Raw genomic sequence first — 25,162 nt, forward strand, 5'->3', positions numbered from 1 at the left:
CCCCCCCCACTAGTCCATTTCCCATCAGCATTGTATGAGGGCTCCATTTTCTCTACATTTTCGCCAAAGCTTGTTGTCGTTTTTTAACAGCCATCCTCATGGGTGTGAAGTGGTATCTCATGATTTTGATTTGTATTTCTCTAATGACTAATGACATTCAGCATCTATTCATGTGCGTTGCAGCAATTTATATGTCGTCTTTGGGAAAATGCCTACTCAAATCCGTTGCTCATTTTAAAATTAAGTTAATTCTCATTATTATTAGTTTTAAGAGTTCTTTATATATTCCGGATACAAGTCCTTTATTTGATACATGATTTGCAAAAATTTTCTCCCATTATGTGTTTCTTAAAAATCTTTGTTGCTGAAAGCATTGCATATGTACCCTTCCCACCCCCAGGCCTTTACCACCCTATTGTCTCTGTCCATGGACTATGAATATATGCATACAAGTTCTCTGGTTGATCCTTCCTGCCCACTCACCCACCCCCACCTTCCCTCTGAGATTCTTCAGTCTGTTCCATGCTTCTACGTCTCTGGATCTATTTTGTTCATCAGTTTATTTTGTTCATTAGATTCCACATATGAGTGAAATCATGTGATACTTGTCTTTCTCTGACTGGCTTATTTCGCTTAGCATAATACTCTCCAGGTCTCTCCATGCTGTCTCAAAGGGAAAGAGATCCTTCTTTTTTACAGCTGCATAGTATTCCATGGTATACATGTACCACAGCTTTTTTATCCACTCATCTACTGATGGGCACTTGGGCTGTTTCCAGATTTTAGCTATTGTAAATTGTGCTGCTATGAGCATAGGGGTGCATAAATTCTTTTTTATTTATTTATTTATTGCTTAAAGTATTACAAAGGGTATTACATATGTGTACATTTTATCCCCCCGCCCTAGACAGTCCCCTAGCCTCCCCTATCCCCCAGTGTCTTATGTCCATTGGTTATGCTTATATGCATGCATACAAGTCCTTTAGTTGATCTCTTACCCCCCTACCTCCTGCCCCCCAACCCTCCCCGGCCTTCCCGCTGCAGTTTGACAATCTGTTTGAGGCAGCTCTGCCTCTGTATCTATTATTGTTCAAAAGTTTATAATAGTCTCTATTATCCATGAATGAGTGAGATCATGTGGTATTTTTCCTTCATTGACTGGCTTATTTCACTTAGCATAATGCTCTCCAGTTCCATCCATGCCGTTGCAAATGGTAAGAGTTCCTTCCTTTTTAGAGCAGCATAGTATTCCATCGTGTAGATGTACCACAGTTTTCTAATCCATTCATCTACTGATGGGCACTTAGGCTGTTTCCAGATCTTAGCTATGGTGAATTGTGCTGCTATGAGCATAGGGGTGCATAAATTCTTTCTGATTGGTATTTTGAAGTTTCTTAGGATATCCTAGAAGTGGGATCAATGGGTCAAATGGCAGTTCCATATTTAATTTTTTTAGGAAAGTCCATATTGTTTTCCATAATGGGTGTACCCGTCTGCATTCCCACCCACCATGTACTAGGATTCCCTTTTCTCCACATCCTTGCCAACACTTGTCATTTGTTGATTTGTTGATGGTAGCCATTCTGATAGATGTGAGGTGCTACCTCATTGTTGTTTCAATTTGCATCTCTCTGATGATCAGTGACTTTGAGCATTTTTTCATATGTCTCTTGGCCATCTGTATGTCCACTTTGGAAAAGTGTATATTTAGTCCTTTGTCTGTTTTTTAATTGGATTGTTTGTCATCCTTTTGTTAAGTTGTATGAGTTCCTTATATATTTTGGATATTAACCCTTTAGCAGATGTACCATTGCCAAATATGTTCTCCTTTTTCATTTTGTTGATTGTTTCTTTTGCTTTGCAGAAGCTTTTATTTTAATGTAGTCCCATTTGTTTATTTTCTCCTTAGTTTCCTTTGTCCTAGGACAGGGGTGGGCAACCTTTTTGTGAGTGCGTGCCAAAACCAGCAAAATCTCTGACTCAAAATTCTTCTGCGTGCCAACCCTAATTTTTTGAGAACATGTTACACCTACTTGATATCTCTTAAGGTGTACGTATGTGAAGGACCTTGAAGAAATAATAAAATTCATTCGAGCGACTAAAACACAGTATATGATGATGAAAAATACATTTATTTTTTAATGTATACATGTTATGTAAAATTATTTATTTATCTAAGATGCACCTACACTGAATTTATCTGAAAAATAAAGAAGTCAATATTAAGAAAAAAATTGTAAATGGAAGATTATAAGAGAGGGTTTCATGTGCCAGCAAAAGTTACTGGCGTGCCATGTTTGGCACGCGTGCCAGGGGTTGCCCACCCCTATCCTAGGAGATGTATCCACACACATATTGCTATGAGAGATGTTTAAGATTTGGCTGCCTAGATTTCTTCTAGGATTTTTATGGTTTCACAACTTACATTTAAGTCTTTTATCCATTTTGAATTTATTCTTGTATATGGTATAAGTTGACGGTCTAATTTCATTTTTTTGCATGTGTCTATCCAATTTTCCCAACATCTTTTATTAAAGAGACTGTCTTGATCCCATTGTATGCTCTTGCCTTCTTTGTCAAATATTGAGCGTAATGGCCTGGGTTGATTTATGGAGTCTCTGTTCTATTTTATTGATCTATATTCCTGTTCTTGTGCCAGTACCAGACTGTTTTGATTACAGTGGGTTTGTAGTATAACTTGATACCTGGTATTATGATCCCTCCAACTTTGTTCTTCTTTCTCAAGATTGCTGTGGCTATTTGGGGTCTTTTTTGGTTCCATATAAATTTTTGGAGTATTTGTTCTAGATCTGTGAACCATTATGTTTTGTCTTTTTACTTATCACTTGTAGCACAAATGTTTTCAATTTTTATGTAATCCAATTTATCTATCTGTAATTATGTGCAGGTTTTTGTGTCAATGTAAGTTTTTATTTCACTTGGATAAACACCTAGGAGTGGGATGGCGGAACTGTATGTAAAGTGTATGTTTAAGTTTATATTAAGCCGTTGAACTGTTTTCCAAAGTGCATGCACCATTTTACATTCCCTCTACAATATTGAGAGTTTTAATTGCTTTGTAGTCTCCTTAGCATTTGATGTTGCCTTTTTCTAACTTTTGCCATTCTAGTAGGTATGTAGTTTTTACGTATGTATCTCATTGTGGTTTTAATTTCCATTTTCCTAATGACAAATGATGCTGAACTTCTTTTCATGTGCTTGTATGCCATCTATATCTCTTCTCTGGTAAAGTATTCAATTCATTTGCTCATTTTTAAAATTGGATTGTCTTGCTTATTACTTATATGATTTTTTATATATTTGGATACAAATCCTTTAACAGATCTATTTTGCACTTTTTTTTTTTTTTTTTTTGCAGTCTGTGGCTGTGTTTTTTCACTTCCTTCACAGGGACTTTCAAAGAATAGAAATCTTTGTGCTTTTTTGTGTGTACTGTCTAAAAAAATCGTTGCCTAAGCCAGGGTCACAGTTTCTCCTGTCTTTTCTTCTAGAAGTTTTATAATGTTAGGTTTTACCTTTATGTCTATGATCCATTTCAAGTTGATTTTTGTAGATGGTATAAGAGAAGGGTTCATTGTTTTGCATATAAATATCCATTTTTTCTAGTTCCATTTGTTGAAAAAATATCCTTTCTCCACTGAATTACTTTGACACATTTATCTCAAATCAGTTGTCCATATATGCATGAATCTATTTCTGGAGTGTCTATTCTGTTCATTAAATATGTAAGGATTCAGGTCACATTAAGGATTTTATTGATTTTTCTCAATAGCTTTTGGTTTCATCAATTTTCATCGGTTCTCATTTCCCTAATTTCTGTACTGATATTTACTATTTCCTTTCTTCTGTTTACTTTGGATTTAATTTACTTTTCTTTTTAAGTAATTTCTTAAGCTAGAAACTGACCTGATTTGAGATCTTTTGTCTTTTCTAACAATGAAGTTTACTGCTATAAAATTCTCTCAAGGTTCTGCTTTATCAGCACCTACAATTTTTGATATGTTATATTTTAATTTTTAAATAGTTCAAAATACTTTATATGTATTTTTATTTTTTTGACCCATGGGTTATTTAGAAATGGGAGGTTTTCAGGATATCTATAGATTTCTATTTCAAGTCCATCTGCTCAGAGAATATGCTTTGTATGACTTGAATCTTTTACATTTACTGATGGCCTAGGACAGTGATGGCGAACCTTTTGAGCTCGGTGTGTCAGCATTTTGAAAAACCCTAACTTAACTCTGGTGCCGTCACATATAGAAATTTTTTGATATTTGCAACCATAGTAAAACAAAGATTTATATTTTTGATATTTATTTTATATATTTAAATGCTATTTAACAAAGAAAAATCAACCAAAAAATTGAGTTCACCTGTCACCGCTGACACGCGTGTCATAGGTTCGCCATCACTGGCCTAGGATATGGTCTATCTTGGAGATGCCCATAGCAATCTTCGAGGCCAAGTGCTGAAGATGGCAGAGAACTCACAGCATCTGGATCCCTAAAGGACTACATGGAACAGAACTGCTGCCCACCTCAGTCCCATTACCACCAACTGAATTTCACATGACCTGTGAGCAAGAAATAAACTTCAATTGTGTTAAGCCATTGAGAGTCTGAGGCTTACCTGTTATTACAGCTATTAGTTAATTTATGAGAGACAATGACATCTAACTTGAATAATAAAATTTAATTTCCATTTAGAGTACTTGAGGCAAGCTTGTGGGGGAGAAGGGGGAAGGGTAGGGCAGCACACCATGAAATCAGAGGTTCCCAGCATCATCAGGCAATCAGTCTTAAGGTCAAGGACAACAGTGACCTCCCTTTCCCCACAGAACACCCTGAGAACAGAAAGTTAGAGTATTCACATTTTATTACTTAAAAAACATTACCTCAATATATAAACTACCTCATGAACCCAAGCCTCTGCAATCATCAGGTTCATATAAACCTTAATATATTCTGTTTTCTGGAAGGAAATATTAACACCTGTTTAAATCCCCTGCACAGAGAAGAACCTTTCCCTGGGAGGTGTTCCTGCACTCATTTTGCCAACTTCCAGATCAATAGAACTAAGGTTTCTTTTTGCTTCTCCCAAAAATATAATTTATTACATAACATTTACAACTTAAAAAAGAATCCTAGAAGATTTTTATGAGTAATAATTAGGAGAGTAATGTTAGTGATGTCTCTGCTGGGTGCATGAGACAGTGGGAGTTATTCACGAGCTGGTCATTTGGGACTTGTCAGCTCCTCCCAAATGTTCGTAGAGCTCCCAGGGACTGCTCTGGTGTTTGGAAGAAAGTGGGTGCCAAAGCGTTTGATTTGCTCTCTTTTGGTGTTTTGGCTTTCTTGTTTTGGAGTGATATTTATGAATACTACGCATAGGACAATGATTAGTGGACTTTTTATTTAGTTTGGGAAGGTGAAGAGAAACTTCCAAACCTCTGGGTGGTGGAGGGAGGAGGAGCAGGGCTAGCAGGGCCAGCATGCATGGGTGCTAACTGGCTCTGCCACTTACCTTCAAGACTTAGAATATCAAACTCATCACCTGTGGTGGGTAGTGGTGGTGGGAGTGGCCGTTTAAATTATTCGACAGAAAAACACACACGGAGGGGAGCAGACTAGGAGGACCGCTGCTGGGCCAAGTTGAGCCTGGATTCAAAATTCTATAGCCAATTTTGGTCATAGCCCGACTCACTACTCATCCGAGTTGTTAGCTGGCTACCCCAAACCCGAGATCAACTGTCCTGGGTGAAGCCACTACTAGAGTTGTCTGTAGACACACACAGGATGTTAAGAAAGCTAGCTGTGGGCATAATAGAGATGAGAAAAAGTTGGCCATAACTAGTCCAATAAGCGAGAAAGGAAGTACAATGCAGTGAGGGTAGGTTTTGGAATCCAACAGATCTGGGTTCAAGCCCCAGTCCTGCCCTCTGCTTATCCAGATGGCCTTGGATGGATTACTTCTCTGGCCCTCTGGTACTCACTGCCCAGGATGGGATAGAAAGGCAGTACAGGAGCTTTTGTGTTCCTGTTAGGGGAACTGAAAGGGAGTGATTGTGATGTTCTCGTTGTTTGGGCCTTATAATGACTGCTTCTCTTTGAGAACCCTTACTATCTTATGTTTAATTCTGGCTCATCTTATGAAAAGATTGCAAACATTTCTACAACCAAAACTGAATTCCCTCTCAGTACAGCAGATTTCCCTGGGCTCCGGGTTGAGGACAGAGTGGCTGGCAGAGGTGAGGCTGTGGGACTGGACAGTAAGTTAGTAGAAGTGAGCAGTTGGCAGTGTCCAGGCTGGGGCAGTGGTGTGAGGTTGGGAAGAGGGGAAGTAGAGGAAGCCATGCTCCATAAATGTTTATGCCCTTTCTTCCCTTGTCTTTTCCAAGCCATATCTCTATTATTTTTGGTTGCTCTATTGATATTTCTAATGCGTAAAGTCCTTCCCTGTTCCAACATTTTTATCCACCTGGTTGGCCTTTGCTTCTGCAGAGATTAAACACTGCCCTTTTGTTTTCAGAAATAAACCCCAGGAGGCTGCAGAGCTGGAGGGGCTTCTCAGGCAGATTCCACCACCAATCTCTGACCTGCCAGAGCTGTAGGGCTTGGCCCACCTGCCCGGGGAGAGGCTGGGGCTGCAGAGGGAAAGTGGGCCTTGGGAATGATGATGTGGGAGTCCTAGGCCTGTTGCCCTGTCTGGGATTTTCAAGCTTTTCTCCATTTGGCGGTAATGCCAACATCCTGCAGCTGCAGTGTTTTCAGGGCACGAGAGGAACTGGGACACTCTCTCCAAATAACAATGAGAATTTGTTCTGAGCCTTTGCGATAAGAAAGGAGAAAGAAAATCATTCCTAGAGGCAGAAGGAGCATAAAATCATCTCCACAAGACAGAGTTTTCATTAGCCATTATCAGGCGTTCAAATAAGCACTTTGGAAGCCCATCTTTCGGTTTAAAATAAATGGTTCTTAAGTCTTAGGTTATCTCAGCCATGTCTTGTTTTAGGAGGAAATATCTGATGGGGGAGGCTGTGGGTGAGCTCTTTGATCCCGGGCCCAGCCTGGCAAGCTGCTCCGTGATGTGGATGGTGGTGCTGAATTCTGCCCCAGGCTCTCTTTAGTGGGAAGTGTGATAGGGGAATCCATTCGAAGGGGGCATCCCCCCTGATTGAGTCATCACCCCCACACTGAAATGAAAAATCCCGGATAAGTGCGGTGTTTTAAAATCTCTATCGGATGTGATTTTATATTGAGTTTCTTCGTTTTCTTTGAACAATGCAAATACTTCTTCTGTGATTCAGTTGCAAAGTTTGAATTGCAGGACTCCAGAAATAAATCTCAGTGAACCTCTCTCTCTTTTAATTAACTTGAAAAAGCAAAACCTCTTAGGAGCCACATTTAATACACAGAGAAAGACAGAAGAAGCAGGAACTGCCTATATTCCCCATATGTAGAGTCTGAGTGAAGAATCAGCACTTACAGGAAGTGCACTCAGTGGAGTTTGGGGGTCCTGGCTGGGCTGAATTAACAGAACCTAGAAGAGGTGAAGGGGTGAGTCTGTGAGCTGGGCAGCCACTGAGCTTGGTGGTTAAATGAACAAGCTCCTGATTATTCTGAGCTCAGCAAACCATTGCCCTGGGTGATCTGGGAACGCTCTGGACCAGGGGTGGGCAAACTTTTTGACTCGAGGGCCACAATGGGTTCTTAAACTGGACCGGAAAGCCGGAACAAAAGCATGGATGGAGTGTTTGTGTGAACTAATATAAATTCAAAGTAAACATCATTACATAAAAGGATACGGTCTTTTTTTTTTTAGTTTTATTCATTTCAAACGGCCGGATCTGGCCTGAGGGCTGTAGTTTGCCCACGGCTGGTCTGGACCCTGTGCCTGAGTTACAGAAAAAACAGGGGCTACTCTGTCTGTAAAGCAACCTAGCCCAGGGCCTGCCTGCAGGCACCTCAGGTAGCTCTGGTGTTACCAGGGGCCCTGCCCCTCCGCCTGCGCTCCCTTTTGGGGAAACAACCATTTGGTCTCTCATTTCTCCTTTTCGCTCTCTTCCTCACTTGGGGCTGTCTGTCACTTCTTTCCCCTCCTTTCTCTCTCCATCCTCTCAGAGCTGAACCTTCAGGGGGAGGTGCCTGTTTCAGAGAAGAGGGGCCCTCTGAGTTACCCCAAGGCTGCATGTCAGGGTCCAGCCTCCCTCTCCCCAGCTGCTTCTAGGCTGAGCTACCCGCTGACGGGGCCCAGCGCATTCCCGTCTCCCCTCTTGCTGTACCTCCTTGTGCTGTTCCTTCTGTACCGAACAATAAGCCTGTCAAAGCCGCACCCGCTCCCTTCCTCACACAGAAATGCGCCTGTCAGCTTCCCTCTCCCAACTCCCAGTTCTTCAAGCTGAGAACCCTCCACGCCCTCTCCCGGTTCCTCCTCCTCCTGTCTCTCACCCACCGCTCACTGCAGACTTGGCCCTCGTCCTTATTTAACTCCTTGGCATCTTGGGCAGTTCCCCTGGCCTCTGGCCTCAAAGACCCTGCTTCTCCTCCATTCTCAGCCTTTCACAGTTCACTCCCCTAGTTGGAACCCTGTGACATTGACAAATATCTCCTCCTTTTAAAAGAGCATCATTCATGTCATTTATCCTGAGATAGAAAATCACATCCACAGAAAAGGAAGGAATTTCAGCCACAGATTGTTTGCAAGGACCCCACAGCCCAGACAGAAGGTCCTCATGATGAACTTCAACTCACTCCACTTGCTCCTGTCCACCTGGGAGCTTCCCACCAACCATCCAGTTTCCCCTTCAGTCCTGCTCTGGATCCTGCCCTCCCCGGAATGGCTAACTGAATGCTGTGTTCACTGCTCAGATGAGTTGGTCTGGGACAAGAAGGACCTGGTCGTGTTTAGTGACCAGATTGAATTTCTGCCTAGTGAATGCACTGAGAGGCACACAGCTACTAGTGAAGAGGCAGGAAGATTAAATTCAGTGGTATCTTAAGGCGAGAACCTTTGGTTTACACCTCTTTTTTATTTTTAATGGTTTTGGTCAACCAAACCATTAAGGGCTTATCCTTAGTAAATATTCTTTAGAATTTGAGGCAAGTCTAATTGTTTATTTATTGTTGTGTGTGTACATGTGTGGTGATAGTTCGGTGTGTGTGTGTACATATGTGGTGGTGGTTTTATGTGTGTATGTGTGAGTGTACATGTGTGGTGGTGGTTTGTTATATGTGTGTGAGTGTACATGTGTGGTGGTGGTTTGATATGTGTGTGTGTGAGGGTGTATATGTGTGGTGGTGGTTTGGTGTGTGTGTGTGTGTGTGTGTGAGGGTGTACATGTGTGGTGGTGGTGGTTTGGGGTATGTGTGTATGTGTGTGTGGACATGTATGGTGGTGAACTGTGTGTGTATGCGCGTGTGTGTGTGTGGACATGTGTGGTGGTGGTGTGTGTGTGGACATGTGTGGTGGTGTGTGTGTGTGGACATGTGTGGTGGTGTGTGTGTGTGGACATGTGTGGTGGTGGTGTGTGTGTGTGTGTGTATGTGGACATGTGTGGTGGTGGTGGTGTGTGTGTGTGTGTGTGTGTGTGTGTACATGTGTGGCGATGGTGTGGTGTACTTTCTCTTTGTACCGAAACTCTCCCTCACAGCCGCATGACGGATGATGATTGCTTTTTGTGGTGCCTACTACATTGCTCTCCACTCAATGTATATTGTTACCCGACTCCCATTCCAACCCTGGGGGAATCTGGATTCACAGAGGAAAAGAGCCTTCTTATAAAATCTGGAGTATGATCACAACTTTACTTTGGAAGCACTGACTTCCCAGAGGAATAGCCAGTGATTGATGCCACTGTCAGAAACCCAGATGCACACACTCATACATCAGCCGGGAGATGACACAAAGAGCTCACCCATCAGCCAGGGCTGACTCACCCACTTGCTCCCCTCTGGGAAGAGAGCTCATAGGAAACCCAGTGCAACAGCAGGGAGCAGGCAAGAAAAGGAGTGTGCTGGTGGTGCGGCGTGCTTTCTCTGTGCTGAGACTTTGGAAGAGGATGGGGCTCCCAAGGCCCACCAGGCTTTGGTCCTTGCTCATCTTCTCAGGGCAGCAGCCACAGGCTACGGCCTATAGTGACACTGCGGTGTGACCAGGATCTGGGCAGTTATTTCATTTGTCAGGGGAGTGTGCTTCAGCTGGGTTTCATGGTACACATACAAGGATACAAACAGCTCTACACACACAACTTCGACCTGATAAAGGTACACGTGATGTCCACACTTTCCTCTGGGGTGGATGTGACCTACCTAGGCTAAGCTCGTGCTACCTTGAGAGAGCAAGTCTATGTTGATTCCAGCAGGATGGGCAGCAGAGACTGGTTTGTGGCTAAGAAGATGTCTGAAAAGTAAGGATACTATTGGGGCGGAAAGGTGGAAAGCAGTCCAGTAGGCCTGCTGGCATTTCATGAATGTGAGGGTGGCTTATCGGTAGCGGCAGGCCAAAGCGTTGACATTCTTTACCACATAAAAGCCCATGGTAACTGGAGGGATGACCAATGTCCGGCCAGCCCGTAGCGGGCGGGGCTTCAACTCTGGGAGGGTCCCGTCGTCCACCATCACTAAGGGCTGCCCGTTCAGCTGCACTGACCTGTGGAGAAGAGAAACAGCACGGAACTCAATAATGCATTATAAGGGGGCCATCGCCACGAAGCCTGGGCAGCCCCAGAATGCTGCCTGTCTGTCTGATACATGCACAGCTATCACTTGCTGACACTTGCTGTGCCCAGGCTTTCACCTAGCAGCTTTATTTTATTAATACATTCAAACATCGCAGCAACACTCTGGGAAAGAAACTGTCATTATTCCCTTTCTACCTGCAGTGGTTAAGTGACTTGCCCAAGATCATGCAACTTGTAGGTCTGGGAGCCAGGATTTGAATACAAGATAACTAGTAGTTCCACAGACACATCATTTAGACCAGCGATTTAGACCAGCAGTCGCCAACCTTTTGGACCTCAGGGACCACCAGTGGTTCACGGACCACTGTTTGGTGACTGCTGATTTAAACAAGTGACAAGTCTCTGAGATGCAGAAGTTGAAAAGTGTCTTTCTATCAATCAAATATATCTATATCTATATATATCTATATCCATATCTATATCTATAGCTATACCTATAGCTATATCAATTTCTATCTATATCTAGAGAGAGAGAGAGAGAGAGAGAGAGAGAGAGAGAGAGAGAGAGACTGACTAATGTGAGAGAGAAACATCTACTGGGGATCGAACCTGAAATATGTGCCCTAACCAGGAATTGAACCAGCAACCTTTCGGTGCACAAGATGATGTTCAACCAACTGAGCCACACTGGCCAGGGCTCATGCTTATATTTTTAAAAATCATAATAGCACTTTAGTTAGACCTGTGGACTGATGCACAGGCTTACAATGATTTCAGAAATCTTCTATTTAACTAGAATTTTTCATTAATTTGATAGCTTAGAGTGCTGACATCATATTACTTGTATAGGGTTCTGAAGAAGGGCAGAGACATAGCTAACAATTCCCCTTTTTCTAATTTAAGAATGAGTTTTCATATCTAACATTTAACAGATGTTTTCATTTTTAGCAATACAATGAAGTATAAGGTGACAAAAGTAGGCATTTGTGATTACAGTTCACCTATCTTGCCTGCCTTTATTCTTCCTGTGCAGCAGCCATCTTCACGCTGAGAGGGGGCCACATGCGTAGTGCACTTAGAGAGGAAAGGGGAACAGATCACCCATCCTTGGCCTGCAGTACAAAATCCAGACAACTTCCCAGCTGTTCCTGACTGGGGAGCAACTTGTACAGTCACATACCCAGAATGAACCTCAGCTTTATGGGTCAGTAGAAAAGGCCAGAATCAGGGCATGAGCTGCAAATAAGGCTGTGAGTTACCCTCAGAAAACTAACATTGCTTAGTGATGACTGTTTCTGGGCCTTGTCTAACCTTCACTGTGATAACATTGCAGTGATATCATCTGAGCAGTAAAGAGAATAAAGTGTTAGAAATTGATACAAAGGTCTTTGTTTAGTGTTCCTTCTGTGCTGTGAATGATAGACAGGTTTAGAGAGAGATAATCAGACCCTTGCCCAATGGAGCAGTGAATTCCTGAGATAAGTGTGTTGTGAATTACTCCCCATGGAGGAGAGTGAGGCAGAGAGGCAGCTCCAGGCTGGCCCTGCATGAGTAAGTTTGGGCCGAGTCCAGCTCTGACAGGCCAGAGGGTACAGCCCCCCTCTTCTGGTTGGGATGGCTAAGGAATGAATGAGCGGGGAGGAGACTCTTATATAGAGCCAGGCCTGCCTCTGGAAGGTGTGGGGGTGGGAACATTGAGGTCTGAAGATAGGAGTTGACCTCGTCAAATATGCAAGGAGCTTTTGCTCCAAATTTGAGTGGTTCTCTCCGGTGAAGACAGTCTACTCACTGGTGTGGGAGGCAAGGTGAAGAGAGGCATTTCTGTTGCAAACAAAACAAAACAAAACAAAACAAAAACCCAGACAGGTCTTAACAGTGTATTTTTATTATTTTGTTTCAGGCGGTGTGCACTGTCAAACACAAGTTCACTAATACTAATTAATCTTTCCAAAGCATACTCAAATGTGTATCACTCCTCTACTTGAAAACCTTCAATGTCCCTCTTATACACAGAATTAGGCGCAAGCTCTCCCCTTGAGGAATTGGCTATTGCCCTTTTAGAATCAGGCGACCCCAGAGCACTGACATCTTTGGCTTCCAGGCAACCAAAACCAAGTATGATAGGCAAGCCTTTTAATTTCTATACTAATAACGAGTAGTTATTCTGGAAAAGGCCCCATTCTGATTTCCTTATTGGTTGGTTAGAAAGCCAACTCGGAGTGGATGGAATCAGGGAGCATGGTCAAGATCTGGACTATCTCTAAATTCAGGAGCCCGACTGCTAACTTGCAAGATGCTATGGCAAATCTCTTAACCTTACTTCCTGCACTTTCTGCATCTGTAAGAATGCTATATAGGGTGTAGTGCAATGAAATAAAAATATGAAAGCCCTTTGCAAGTATAATGAGCCATCTAAGCAGGGAATGGTGTTTTTGTTCATCTTTTCATTGCCATTATGAGTAGATAAACTTTTTGGTCCTAACACTTGAGTGCTCGGTGGCACTGACTAGTTTCATGGCTCCCTGCTTAAAGCCTCTCTTCCCTTGGCTCCCATGTTCATTCTCTCTGGCTCTGCCTCTCTCTTGGGTTTCCCCCTTTGTTTCTTTTCCAGGGGGACTGTTCTCTTCTACCTGCTTCTCAGATGTTGGGGTTTCCGGTCTTTGTCCTTGGACCGCTTCTTTTTCCATACTATGTACTCCCCCTGAGTGCTATCACCCACACCCAGCACTTTGGTTATTATCCATATGTCCATGCTTCCCAAGCCTGCAGCTCTAGCCTAGGTCCTTCCAACTTACGTATCTCCACTTAACTGTCCCACAGGAACTTCAAAGTTGCTATGTCTAAAGTAAATATCTTCTACTCAAACCCTGTCCTTTTCTCTGCTTTTTAATCTTGGTGTTGGTACCACTATTTGTACAATTAGCTAAGCCAGAAAGCTGGGAGCCATCTGATATTTCTTCCCCAGTTCCTGTCTGTAGGGCCCCTACGTCCAAGCAATTCAACCTTTTAATACTTTTCACATCTGCTCCTTTCTCACCATTTACTGCTATTCTTTTAGTTCAGACCCTCCCGCACTTGCCACACTGACCTAGTAATGCTCTGTTGCTCTCACTGCTTCAAGCTCTCCAGGAACTCCCCATCCCTTCACTTGAATATGGACACTGAAGCCTAGCTCCAGCTACCTCTCCAGTCTCAGAGCATGCCGGTATCCTCACTGCAATGCTAACTCACTGTGGATCACAGACCTCTGGGTGCGTGGGGGGGGGGGGGGGGGGGATGAGCTGGCAGTTATTGTAAGGATTTCATCAATATATGCATGAACAAAGATTGCTTTACAATGAAAAACTAGTAAGTCTTGCTCATACATGAGATAGTATTTCTTAAATGAAAATGTCAGATACTGTTGGGATTAAAATACACGAGTTCATTTAAAGTATAGTATATATTTCTGAAATGTGAATGCCAGTAGAAACTGTTGGGATTAATAAGACACAAGATGATTTAAAACTGTAATAAAATTCCCAATATGATTTTTTTTTTGGAGGATGAGGGCATCATGTGCTTTTTTTAAACAAAAGTTCCTAAAAGAACAATGACTATAATGTCGACATTACCAAGGAAGCCCCCTGCTCTCCTAAGGCCCACAACCTTGCCTCAGCATGACCAAATTGCTAAGTGACTTGCAATTCAGCTTCTGGGTTGCTGCAAAGGAGCTCTCTGTTAGATTAACTGCTTGGGTAGTTGTAGGGCTTGCTCAGGTGTTGCTCTCTCTGGGGATCCTTCTCCAACCCCTGAGTTAGGAGCCCCACCTCTGGGCTCTCTTGTACCCAAACTTTACCTATAACTACCTCACCGAACTGTAGTGATTTACTTGCTCTCTTACTAGACCGTGACTTTGCTGCAGAAAGGGACCATGTCTTTTGTCCTTAAATTCTTGGTGCCTAACAAGATGCATGTCACAGAGTAGGGACAAAATATTTTCTGAACAAGTGAATGGATTTTTGAGGTTTTTTTTTTTGTTTGTTTGTTTTTGCATTTTTTCTCGTCTTGGGTTGAGTTTCTCCAGTTCTAAAGAGGCTCCCTGGAGGCTCCCTGAGTGTCTTTACAGATTTAATTAACACAGTGATTTTCAGCCTTTTTCATCTCATGACACACATAAACTGATAAAATTTTGCTGCACACCAAAAAATATATTTTTTGCCGATCTGACAAAAAATATAGGTATAATTTTGATTCATGCACACTGGATAGCTATTCTTGTGTTGGCTGTTGTCATTTTTTTATTTGACAATCTAAGGGAAAAGAGGTTAGTGTCCCTGACTAAATAGTCAGGAATTGCATGTTTTAAAACTTCTTGCCTCACACCACTCTGTTGTGGCACACCAGTTGAAAACTGTTACATTAACATACCAATTGCTCTGGATAAGTCCTGAATTATCACTGATTCTCAGTCACTCACTAGATAATCCTATCCCAACCTGAAACAAGTTTCATTACTAGTGTTTTTCATCCTTAAAAAAAGATCTGTAGGACCAACTCTTAGCTAAGCCAACATGAATTAATTTTGTGAGGCCTTGAGTCCTCCTATGTCCTTATTTACAAAGTCCCTTCATTATAAAGATGGCCTATGTGCTTACCACCTTCATTCTGTTTTTCCTGCTTACATTAAAAACATTTTCTTAATTCTGTTATCCAGTGACATCATATCATGCTAGATATTACAATGTTTCATTTTTATTCATTGAACAAATTTGCAAATTTGTAAATATAATCAACTTAATTATAACAGTCACTGATTACTGAGCACTACGTAAAAGGCACTACGCCATGATTTACTTGGACTATTGCATTTAGTCCTTACAACTACCAACTGAGGCAGGTGTTAGCGTCCCTATAGTACAGGTGAGGAAGTAAAAGCTCACCCGGTCTAAAACTCTCCTAAGTCACACAGTCAGTGAGTGGCAGGGCTAAGAATGCACTGCCCTTCACCACAGTCCTGTCTGTCCTTCCCTGTGATTGCTAAAGAGCCCCCTGAAGTACTTAGGGCAAGCACTATTATTATTATTATTATTATTATAACTTTACTATTGAGATGAGGTCAGAGAGGTTAAGCAGTCTGGACAAGGTCATATAGCTAATAGGCTTCCTGACACCTCTTTCTACTATTTCATGTTGTTCTCCAATTCCAGATGGCACTCACCAGGATCATGTTTCTTTTCTTACAAACCTTTCTTATCATATTTTCATCATATTCTGGGGCCTCCTTACTGCCTAGGACTTTTCAAACCAAACACTAACTAATCCAGTCTATGTTGAACTATTTCTCTTAAATCCCTAGGTGTTCAGGCCATTTAAATTATCCAAATATTAGGACAACTGGGCTTTATCACCATCTGTTTTTACAAAGTCTGAGTTACTTTGCAATTCCTAAGTTGTTTTCTTTATTTTGCATGCTATTTGAAATGGGATTCAGTGTCTCAACGTGGAGTCAAGCCCTCTGCTCTCCAGGTCTCTAAGGGAGCCTCTTGGCCTGGCCACCTCCTTCCCCGTCCGCACCACCTGCCCACAGTCTCTGCTCGTCATGGCTTCCCATTGTTCTTGCTAGCAGTGGACACTGAAGCAAACTTTTGACCATCCTGAGGTCTCAGAAGCAAGTCTGGTGAGAATACCCTCTGGCCATCTTGAAGGTAATTTGCTAGACTCTGGCCCGGCCCCAGGTGGATTTTTGTAGGGGCACAGGCAAGGGAAGCCTGTGTATTATTGGGAGCAGCCTTGAGATGTAGTGTCTGGTTCAGGCTGGCATATTTGGGGCCTAGGTGGGAGGTGAAGGGACTTAGAGGTCAGTTCTGCCTCAGCCACTTTGAGAAAGTCATTGGCCTTCTCTGAGGGTGGGTTTCTCAACCTGTAAGATGGACTGGATGAACTCTAACATTTTTTTTAGGTTTGAATATTTATCAGGCAGGTGGCCCACAGCAAAACAGCTAGCCTGAGGTAGAGTTTAATGTCAAATTCAGAGTGAGCTTACACAAATAGAACTCTGATCATGACATTCACTTTCCTAATTGTCCAGTGGCTCCCTGCTGATTTTAGAACATTGTCCAACGTCATTACAAGATCCCACAGGCAAGGCCTTTTACATACTCCTTCAGCCCCTGAGAGGCTCACTGTAGCTCCTACCCATTCCAGCTCCCCACCACCCACCAACAACTTTTCTTTTGTGCTGCAATTTCCCCAATCACAATCTCTCATTCTCAGTGTTTTTGTACATGTTCCCTCTGACTAAAACCTTCTCCATACTCTCTCCCCGCTTCCAGCTTCCTCTTCCTGGCTACCTCCTATTTGTCCTTCACGTCAGTGCCCCTCCAAAGTGCTCCTATATTAGCCAGGACTTCTTGGGTCTCAGCACTCATCACATGGTATTGGGACTGCTGACTGCTTGTTGGTCTCTCTACTGAACAGGAAGACCGTGTTTCTGTCCTATTCATCCTGCATGTTCCTGTCAACCAGCTCACAATACAGATTTGTGATAAAAGGACTGGATATAAATATGTGGGTAGCGGAAAAGACTCTGGAATGGAAGCCAGAGACAGGAGTTTTGGTGCACACTCTGAGCATGACATGTGCAGGCCTAGATATGTCACCAGTCCTCTCTGGTCTCAACTTCTGGATTGTTAAATGATGAGGGAGAGGGCGGGAGGGAGGAAAAGGAGAGGAAGGGGTTGGGGGAGAGGAAGTGAAAAGAGAATGAATAAGAGTCTGAGTGTGTGTGTGTGTGTGTGACTGAGTGGGTATATGGGGGGCAGTTGGCGGGGGTATCAGTTCCCTTTGCTCCTCATAACCTGAACAGCTAGTTCTGACATGGTTCCATTGTGCTTCCCCATGGGCCACTAGAGGTCACTCTTGTTCTACACATCGGTGTCAGAGAGCATGTCAGGGCTGGGGCTCCCAGGAAGCCAGAGAGGGTCAGCCTGTCCCCACAGACCGCTCTCAGTCCCAGGAATGCCAGGGGTGAGCCCTGTGCTTGGTCTCCCGAGGAACAAACCACAGGATCAACCAAATCCCAACAACACGTCGTGGCGGTCCACTTGAAATGGGGCTAAAATTAAGGAAACTTGCAAGCCGGACTGAGACTCCTGCCTGGGGTGCGGAATTCCAGGCCAGTGTGTGGAGAGGGGTCTGCGCAGGTGCGAGGCTGGCCGGTGCCTGTGTGACTCTGCGCCAGGCTCTCAGGTCCCCAGTCCCAGGCGTCCCCTTGCACTAGCCAGCGTGCACCTGTGTGTTTTACAGGCCCCAGGCCGAGTTGCCCCCTGGAGGCCTCCTGGCTGAGTTAGAAAGCTGGTATGCACAGCTGCCCTGCCCTTCTCCAGGTCAGGGGCAGGTTAGGGCCCGAAGGGAGCAGGCCAGGTTTGAGGAGGGCCCTAGCTCCCCTCTGCTGCTCTGGGAGGGGCTGTGCATCTGGGGTCGCTTAGAGAGGAAGTTCTTTTGAAACAGCCTTGAGTGATCGCTCCTCCACTGAGAGGGCTGCTCTGAGCCGCCACTGCAGCTAGTGTCCCTGGTCCCACATGCCCAGCTGGAGCATAGGCGGTAGGAAGCCCACCACCCTCTCTGGGGTCCTGGGGAGGCTTACTTCCTCCCAAGGGTGTCCTGCACTTTTTCTCCCCGTGCTTTTTGCTCTGCATGGAATCTAGTAGCATCTGCCAAAGGCGTACTCTTCCCTCCAGGCCCCATGGATGTGGCCTCCTCCACGGGGCGTTACCCAAGGGCCCTTCCATTTGAGCATGCATCCTTTCCAGCTTTATTTTATCCATGTGCGGGAGTCATTTTGCCTGTGAAACATATTTGTTTTCATTTCTTAATTTTCATACCACGTGGTTCAGTGCCTTCTTGCCTGTGATAGTAGTTCAAATTAATGCCTGTCCAGTTCTACTCAGGCAACCTCTCTAGGAGTTCTCATGTGGCTGGTTAGGCACTCCTTTCCCCTTCTCTGTTGTTAGAAAGAGGAGACCAAACAAGAGAGAAAAATGGAGATAAAAGCTTCCTGTTCCCCTTGCCCCTCCAAAAGCTCACATCATATATGAAGTTCCTGGCCACGGAGACACTGGGAGGCTGATGAGATCGTTCGCCCTTCATCCTACTCTTTGAGGGCATATTGACACAATGAGGCGTATCAATCAAGCTTTCTTACCACTGAACAGAGAAAACACTGGGACTCCTTTATGCAAGCAGAGCTGGGGATTTTATAGGCAAGTTGCTAGGAATATAGGCTTTTCCTATTTGCAGTCAGGTTTGGGGGTCCTGCTTTAATGTGTTCTAATCAAGTCTATGTAACTATTGTCCAAGCCATAATGAAAGTCTACCATGTGCTTCTATCAGCTTAAAATGACTTAGCACACTTGGCAGACAAGATGAGAGTCCAGCTAAGGACCCTGGACTTATACCGATACTAACTCCCAACAGACGAGGGAATCATCTGGGGGCAGTGTAGGAAGAACATTTGATTCTGTGATATCCCAAAGCTCCATGACATAGCCATATCATACTCACACTACAGGATACAGTGGAGCCAGCAATAAAACTCACGAGGACTTGAATCTGTGGTTAGCTCTGTTCCCTTTGCATTGCAAAGATTTGACGCCATGGCCACCGACATTCACAAGTTGTGTGTAAAGGCATTATTCATATTCCTACTGTTCTTTGTGTTGTACAGATGTAATTACAACAGACGTAGCCCTCACCCACTAACACAGAAAACACAGAAACATGCAAATGTGTGGTCAGACACACTGTAATTAACACGTTATACAAGGAGAGAGACAGAATGAAAATCAGCTTCTTGGCCTGAATTTCAAGCCCTCTGATTCTGGCTCTAATATATTTTTGTGGCCTCTCCCTTCAGCCCACAAAGCATTCTATATTCCAGTCATGAGAGACGATGTGCCACCCCACCCCCACAAACCAAAAAAAGTGGCCCTTGAACTTTTGTGCTCCCAAACTTTTAGTAAGCTCGCCTTCTTTCCAGCATTTCCTAGACATAGGGTTCATCCTTCTGGTTCCTGCTCGATGACCCTCCGCCCTGCGGGTTTCCCAAATTCCCAGGTCAGAATTCATCTCTCCCTGCCTTACACTCCCACGCTCCTGTATTTACCCTCTTGTGGTTTGTATCCTCTGTGGGGAGGGACCAGGTTCCCCAGCCCTAGTTGTGGGAAGCTGGAAGAGGCAGTCAGGGGGGTGAGGGTAGGTCAGGAGCATCCCTTTGCAGATAGTCTGCAGGTGAGATGAAAAGAGTCAGGTAAGAGAGCCAGTGAGTGTGTGTGTGTGTGTGTGTGTGTGTGTGGGCGTGTGCTCACATGTGCACAGACAGGTTTTCCCATATGTAACAGTATGAAATAGAGTCCATAAGCCATGCCAAAAATTAGTTCCATCACTATAAAGTCATGGCTCCCTGGATACCTATTCAAATATGTCAAATCAAAGGGATAAATATCTCAGTTTGATCAGAATTTGACAGTGTTCCCTATAATATTAAGTGCACTGGTGTGCCCTCAATAGGGAAAAATAAGATGTTTCCAGTAGTGCAGGTTCTGTTCCAGGGTCCACAGATGTCAAAGTGCAAGGAGTGCTGCACTCTGAATCATTCCTGCAAGATAAGCAGGAAAGAGGCAGTCTGCTAAGTGACTACTGGCAGTTGGTACACAGTTTGGTACTTCAGCCCCTTGTCTGGAAAGAAACACATCCTGTATGGGCTCTCAATGCTTGGCAGCCAAAGAAATACCAATTCAGAGCCCAGGCCCTGGTATAGGGATGAGGTGGGTTAGGACTTTTCTGTTCCCTGGACCTTACTTTTGTCCATCACCTCTGGAGGCTGTGGAGAAAGAAGACCAGGGCCTCTTCTTTTCAATGCACCAGAACTGCCTACATGTTCTGCTCCCTGCCCCTCGGTTGAGAATCAACTGCTGGGAAACATGTTAGCTTTACACCAAATTGCGCATTTACCAGTGTTTCATCCAAGTCACCCGAACAGAATGGAAATCTCTGCAACAAAGGTCTCCAAGTGAAAGGAGGTGAGGAGGGGAGGCCACAGCCTTGATGGACAGCTATGTAGAGAGATCCCAGCTGCTGGGAGTGAGATGGAAGAAAATCTAGTCCATAACCGAAAACAAATTCTCAGAAAACTACAGTGCAAACCGTGGATTTCTAAACCAAGCATCTTGGTTTAAAATGTCAAGTCACTGTAAAATATAGAAGCATTTCATAATCCTCTAATCTGCACAGTGATCTATATATTACTACATCACTAATCGGGAGTTAAAGCAAGCAAGAAAACCTTTGGGGAGTTGTACACTCAGGCACAAGAACTCCTGGGGGGCTCATGGCATGTTCACACCTTTGGCAAAATGGCTCAGTGCCTGAATGCAGAACAGGGTGGGATCAAAGATGCAAATCAGCAGGGCTTTTGTTCCAGCCTGTTCTCCAGGGACAAGGGTTCCCACCCTGGCCACATATTTGAATCACCCGGGGAGCTTTAAACACTACTGGTGCCTGGGTCCAAGCCCAGAGATTTTGGTTTAATTGGTCTGGGGTGAGGCTTGGGCATTAGGGTTTGTAAAACTCCTCAGGGTGATTCAAAGTGCAGGCATGATTGAGAAGAAAGAATGGGAGTACGTTTGCAGCTGAGGGTGGAGGGGAATCAGACAGCTTTCTAACCATTCCATTCTGAATTAATTTTGAATAAAATAAGCTTTTTAAACTCTTTTAGAGTACCATGTCAGGAGGTCACACTTTTCAATCTAAAAGGAAGATGTGAACTTTTAAAAGGCATGCTTTTCTTTGACTAGTATGAAATGAGCATTTTTGCTATTTCAATGGAAATGCTTTATTTCATGTTTCTCTTGTATCATGTACACCGGTGAGATGCTCCTCAGCACTTACCAGGGAGATGTGTGTAGTACTTTGCAGGGTGGATTCAGAACTGAACCAGATGAAGCATTTATACACATAACGAACTCGAGTTTCTTTAGCACTGAAAGGAACAACATTGTCCTTTTCTTGAAGTGCATGTTCTAAGTCATTTGATTGTCTCAAGCTGTGTCACAGAGAGATGCCTATGGACAGAATGCTTCCAGCTCTTGAAGCAGGAGGAGCTAAGGGGATTAAATATATCATCCATTGCCCTTACTATGTTTTCTAGATATATAGGTAATTATTTACTTAGACAATGCTATAGACATTTTGTATAGTTACCATCTCTTTCTTAGCCACAAACACCCCCAAACTAGCCCAAGGTTTAAAAGAACCCAGACTCCTCTAAGTTTTAGTGAGGAAGCATATATTGACTAAAGATTTGCAAGGCTCATTTCTCTGTATATTTTCTCCTCTTTCTTTTTTCTATAGACCGACTTAGAGCCTTATTTACGTATAAGTATTCTTATAAATAGATAGTCTCATAGATACCTATATTTCTTCTGTTACAGTCTACTTGAGAACACTAACTTCCTGTTCCCTCACAGCAGCTCTGAGGTCTTGCCCTCACAGGCACCTGTTCTGCCAATCGCCGTTCCCAGTCCCTGCAGCTTCCCTTTCCTCCCGGGGCTCTGAGCGGCCTTCAAAGGGGCTGCAGATGATGTGGTTGTATCTGCACTAGTAGGACCCTGTATTCAAGGTAAGGGACCTCTATTCTAACCCTTACTCTTAAATAAAGGATCTTTTAAAAAATAGCATTTTGAATCAGCACCTGAAGCCCTGCACGAGTGAGCAGGCTTCCTCATACACTCTCAGTTTGGACAGCACCACTGTTGATGCTCTTCACTTCTTATGGGATGTCAAAATGAATTCCAAATGCATTAAAGAAACTGAGATAAAAACAAAACCACAAAGAAACTAGGAATAAAATAAAGATACCTATTTATCTTATTTCAGAAATATGAATACATAAAAAATATAAGTAGAATGGAAAAACTCACAAAGCAAAAGATAGATTTAACTATATAAAAGGGAACACTTCTGTATGTCAAGATAATACCCTAAAAATGAAATAGCTGGAAAATAGCAAATAAAATATTAGAGACAATATTTCAACACATATGATAGATAGCAAAGGGGAAATTGCCTTATATTAGAAAAAAAACTTACAAATCATTAATAAAACAGATAACACCCCAGTAGAAAAATAAGCAAAGGGCATAGAAAATGCATAAAAGTAATACAATACTAATAGACATAAAATATTCAATCTCACTAATACTCAAAAATACAAATTAAATAAGAATATGATTTTTCATTATAACGTTGCAAAGATTTAAAACTATTACTGTTCTGTGTGGATGAGGTAAATTATAATAAAATGTTCACATTTCCTACTCTTTCTCAGACTTTTACAATTCAGCTTGTCTAAAGTAAGAAAATTGAACTGTTAATCATATGAGATAAGGGTCTAAAACTCAGTAAATTCTAAGGCAAAGAGGATAGTGAGCAATCTCTAAACCAAGCTATTTGAAGAATGGTTGAATGAGCTGAGAATGTTTAGCTTGGAAACTAGAATTCTAAGGGGAGACATATTGAAAAATTGTTATAAAGAAGGTATAGATTTACTCTGCTTTATTTTTTCTAAAGCAAGGGAAGAAGTGAGAAGAAAACACCTTCTGGCCACATATAAAGAAGATCTTTTCTACAATCAGAGCCGTCTAGTCTGGGAGTGGGCCAACTCATGAGATGAGTAGTCTCATCGAAGAGAAGCTGTCAGGGATATTATAGAAGAAACATCTTCATCTCTAACAGTGCTTCCTTTTTCCCCCTTCTATAAAGTCATCTTTTAATAAGTGCAGAACTTTCATAGAGTAGCTTATTTTAAAGACTAGAGGCCCGATACACAAAATTTGTGCAAGGGGCTCGTCCTCGCAGCCGAGGCATGTTGCCTCTGCCCTCGCAGTCCCAGCTTCATCTGGAAGGTCGTTCAGCTGTCTAGTCTAATTAGCACATTACACTTTCATTATTATAGATAAACTAATTTAAATGATCCCAGACTAATGAAGATACAGTAATGGAACCCTGCAGGGAGTACATCTGGTTGACCAGAGTACAAAAGCTCCAGGTACCAACTAAGTATAGAAGTTAAATACTTAGATGTCTGGAGTTGCTGAGATAAATACAGTAATGGCCCTTTGGTCCAGAAAACAGGTCTTCAGATTTTGTGTTGAGTGTATGGGTAAGAAGTCTTGGTATAGAATTTTTAGGGTTAAGATTTTTCCCAAAGCTCCTTTCGCCAGATTCCAAAATAAATAGCTTCCAGTTATCATCAGAGAGAGATTGTGATCGGTCAGGTGGTAGCCAGTTCAGCCCTCAGGACTTTTAACACTAGCCAAGCACTGAATCTGGAAATGAAGTATCAGAATGTGGTCTGTTCCAACACGGACATGAAGTTATTTTTAAAGTCTTAGCACCTGGGAGTTACTTGAGTATTTTCAGAACCAATCTGTTTGGCTAACATTAAATGACACCTCTATAAAGGCATGCAGTTAGATGCCAATGTTTCTCTTTGATATAGAATTTAATGGGGGTAAAATCAAAGCAAAAGTTGTATCCCAGAGAGATGGGAAAAAAAACAACCCAATATCTAGATTAGGAAAAACAGTGATATTCATTTCTTCCCCAAATAGGCAAAACAATGTTTGGTTCACAGAATCCTTCAGATTCTTTCAGGTAAAATCATGGCAGCTGAAGGAGAGACTCATGCAGGTAGGAAATGCAAATGTTTAATATGGAACCTATTACCCTCAAAGCAGAAGTACTCTTCACCTCTGATGGCACCATCCACAGGCTGCTTCCTGCTAATTGTTTGCTTCTTTACTTCTAATAGTGATGAACTATTTCAGGGCAGAGACCTATGAACTGTCCCTTCCCCCTCCAAACATCCCACATTAAATAACTTTTGAAGGCCAGGTGCTGACATGGCCTGTCATTAGGTTGATGAAGAGATATTCTGATCTAAAGTATTCATATTAAACTTTATGTTTAGACTTTTCCCCTAATATGTCTACTTGGGATTCCTGAGTTCTTATAGTTATAGGAACACAATTCATTTAAAATTTTAGCCAGATTAATTGCCATTGCATATTAGACTGTTGAAGAGGAAATAGTTACGTCTGGCACAAAGTACAATCTCAATCAAAGTTGATGAATGTTGAGGACATATACTCTTCAGTTTCCCTGGGAAATGTTTCCTGCCAGCATCTTTCTCCAGAGCTGGACCTCTGAGGGTGGGCTCCAGCAGGTATAGGGCAACTGGCAGTGTCTGTGTATGGGGTCAAAATATAATATTTTGAGATTCATTTTTAGAGACCTCAGATTAAATTAATTTGTAATCACTCCTGGTATTTAGTAATTCTGTAACTGGGAAGCAGAATCTTAGAAGTGGTACAGTGTAGAACTTTTAAGAAGGATTTGAAATTAGGACTTGTGAAGAAAATT

At 42.8% G+C, this 25,162-nt stretch overlaps 1 protein-coding gene across 1 annotated transcript in view; it reads right to left on the reverse strand.

Moving 5' to 3' along the window:
• Window positions 1–9,065: 9,065 nt before the first annotated feature.
• Window positions 9,066–25,162, reverse strand: part of HPSE2 (heparanase 2 (inactive)) — a 529,690-nt gene continuing 513,593 nt past the window's right edge. The window contains exon 12 of the mRNA XM_081104611.1: window positions 9,066–10,668. Within this exon, the coding sequence (XP_080960737.1) occupies window positions 10,503–10,668 (166 nt within the window). The 3' untranslated portion in view covers window positions 9,066–10,502. The remainder of the gene's footprint in view (window positions 10,669–25,162) is intronic.

Source organism: Myotis nattereri, assembly GCF_964212035.1.
Source record: "Myotis nattereri genome assembly, chromosome: 13".
Taxonomy (NCBI): Eukaryota; Metazoa; Chordata; class Mammalia; order Chiroptera; family Vespertilionidae; genus Myotis; species Myotis nattereri.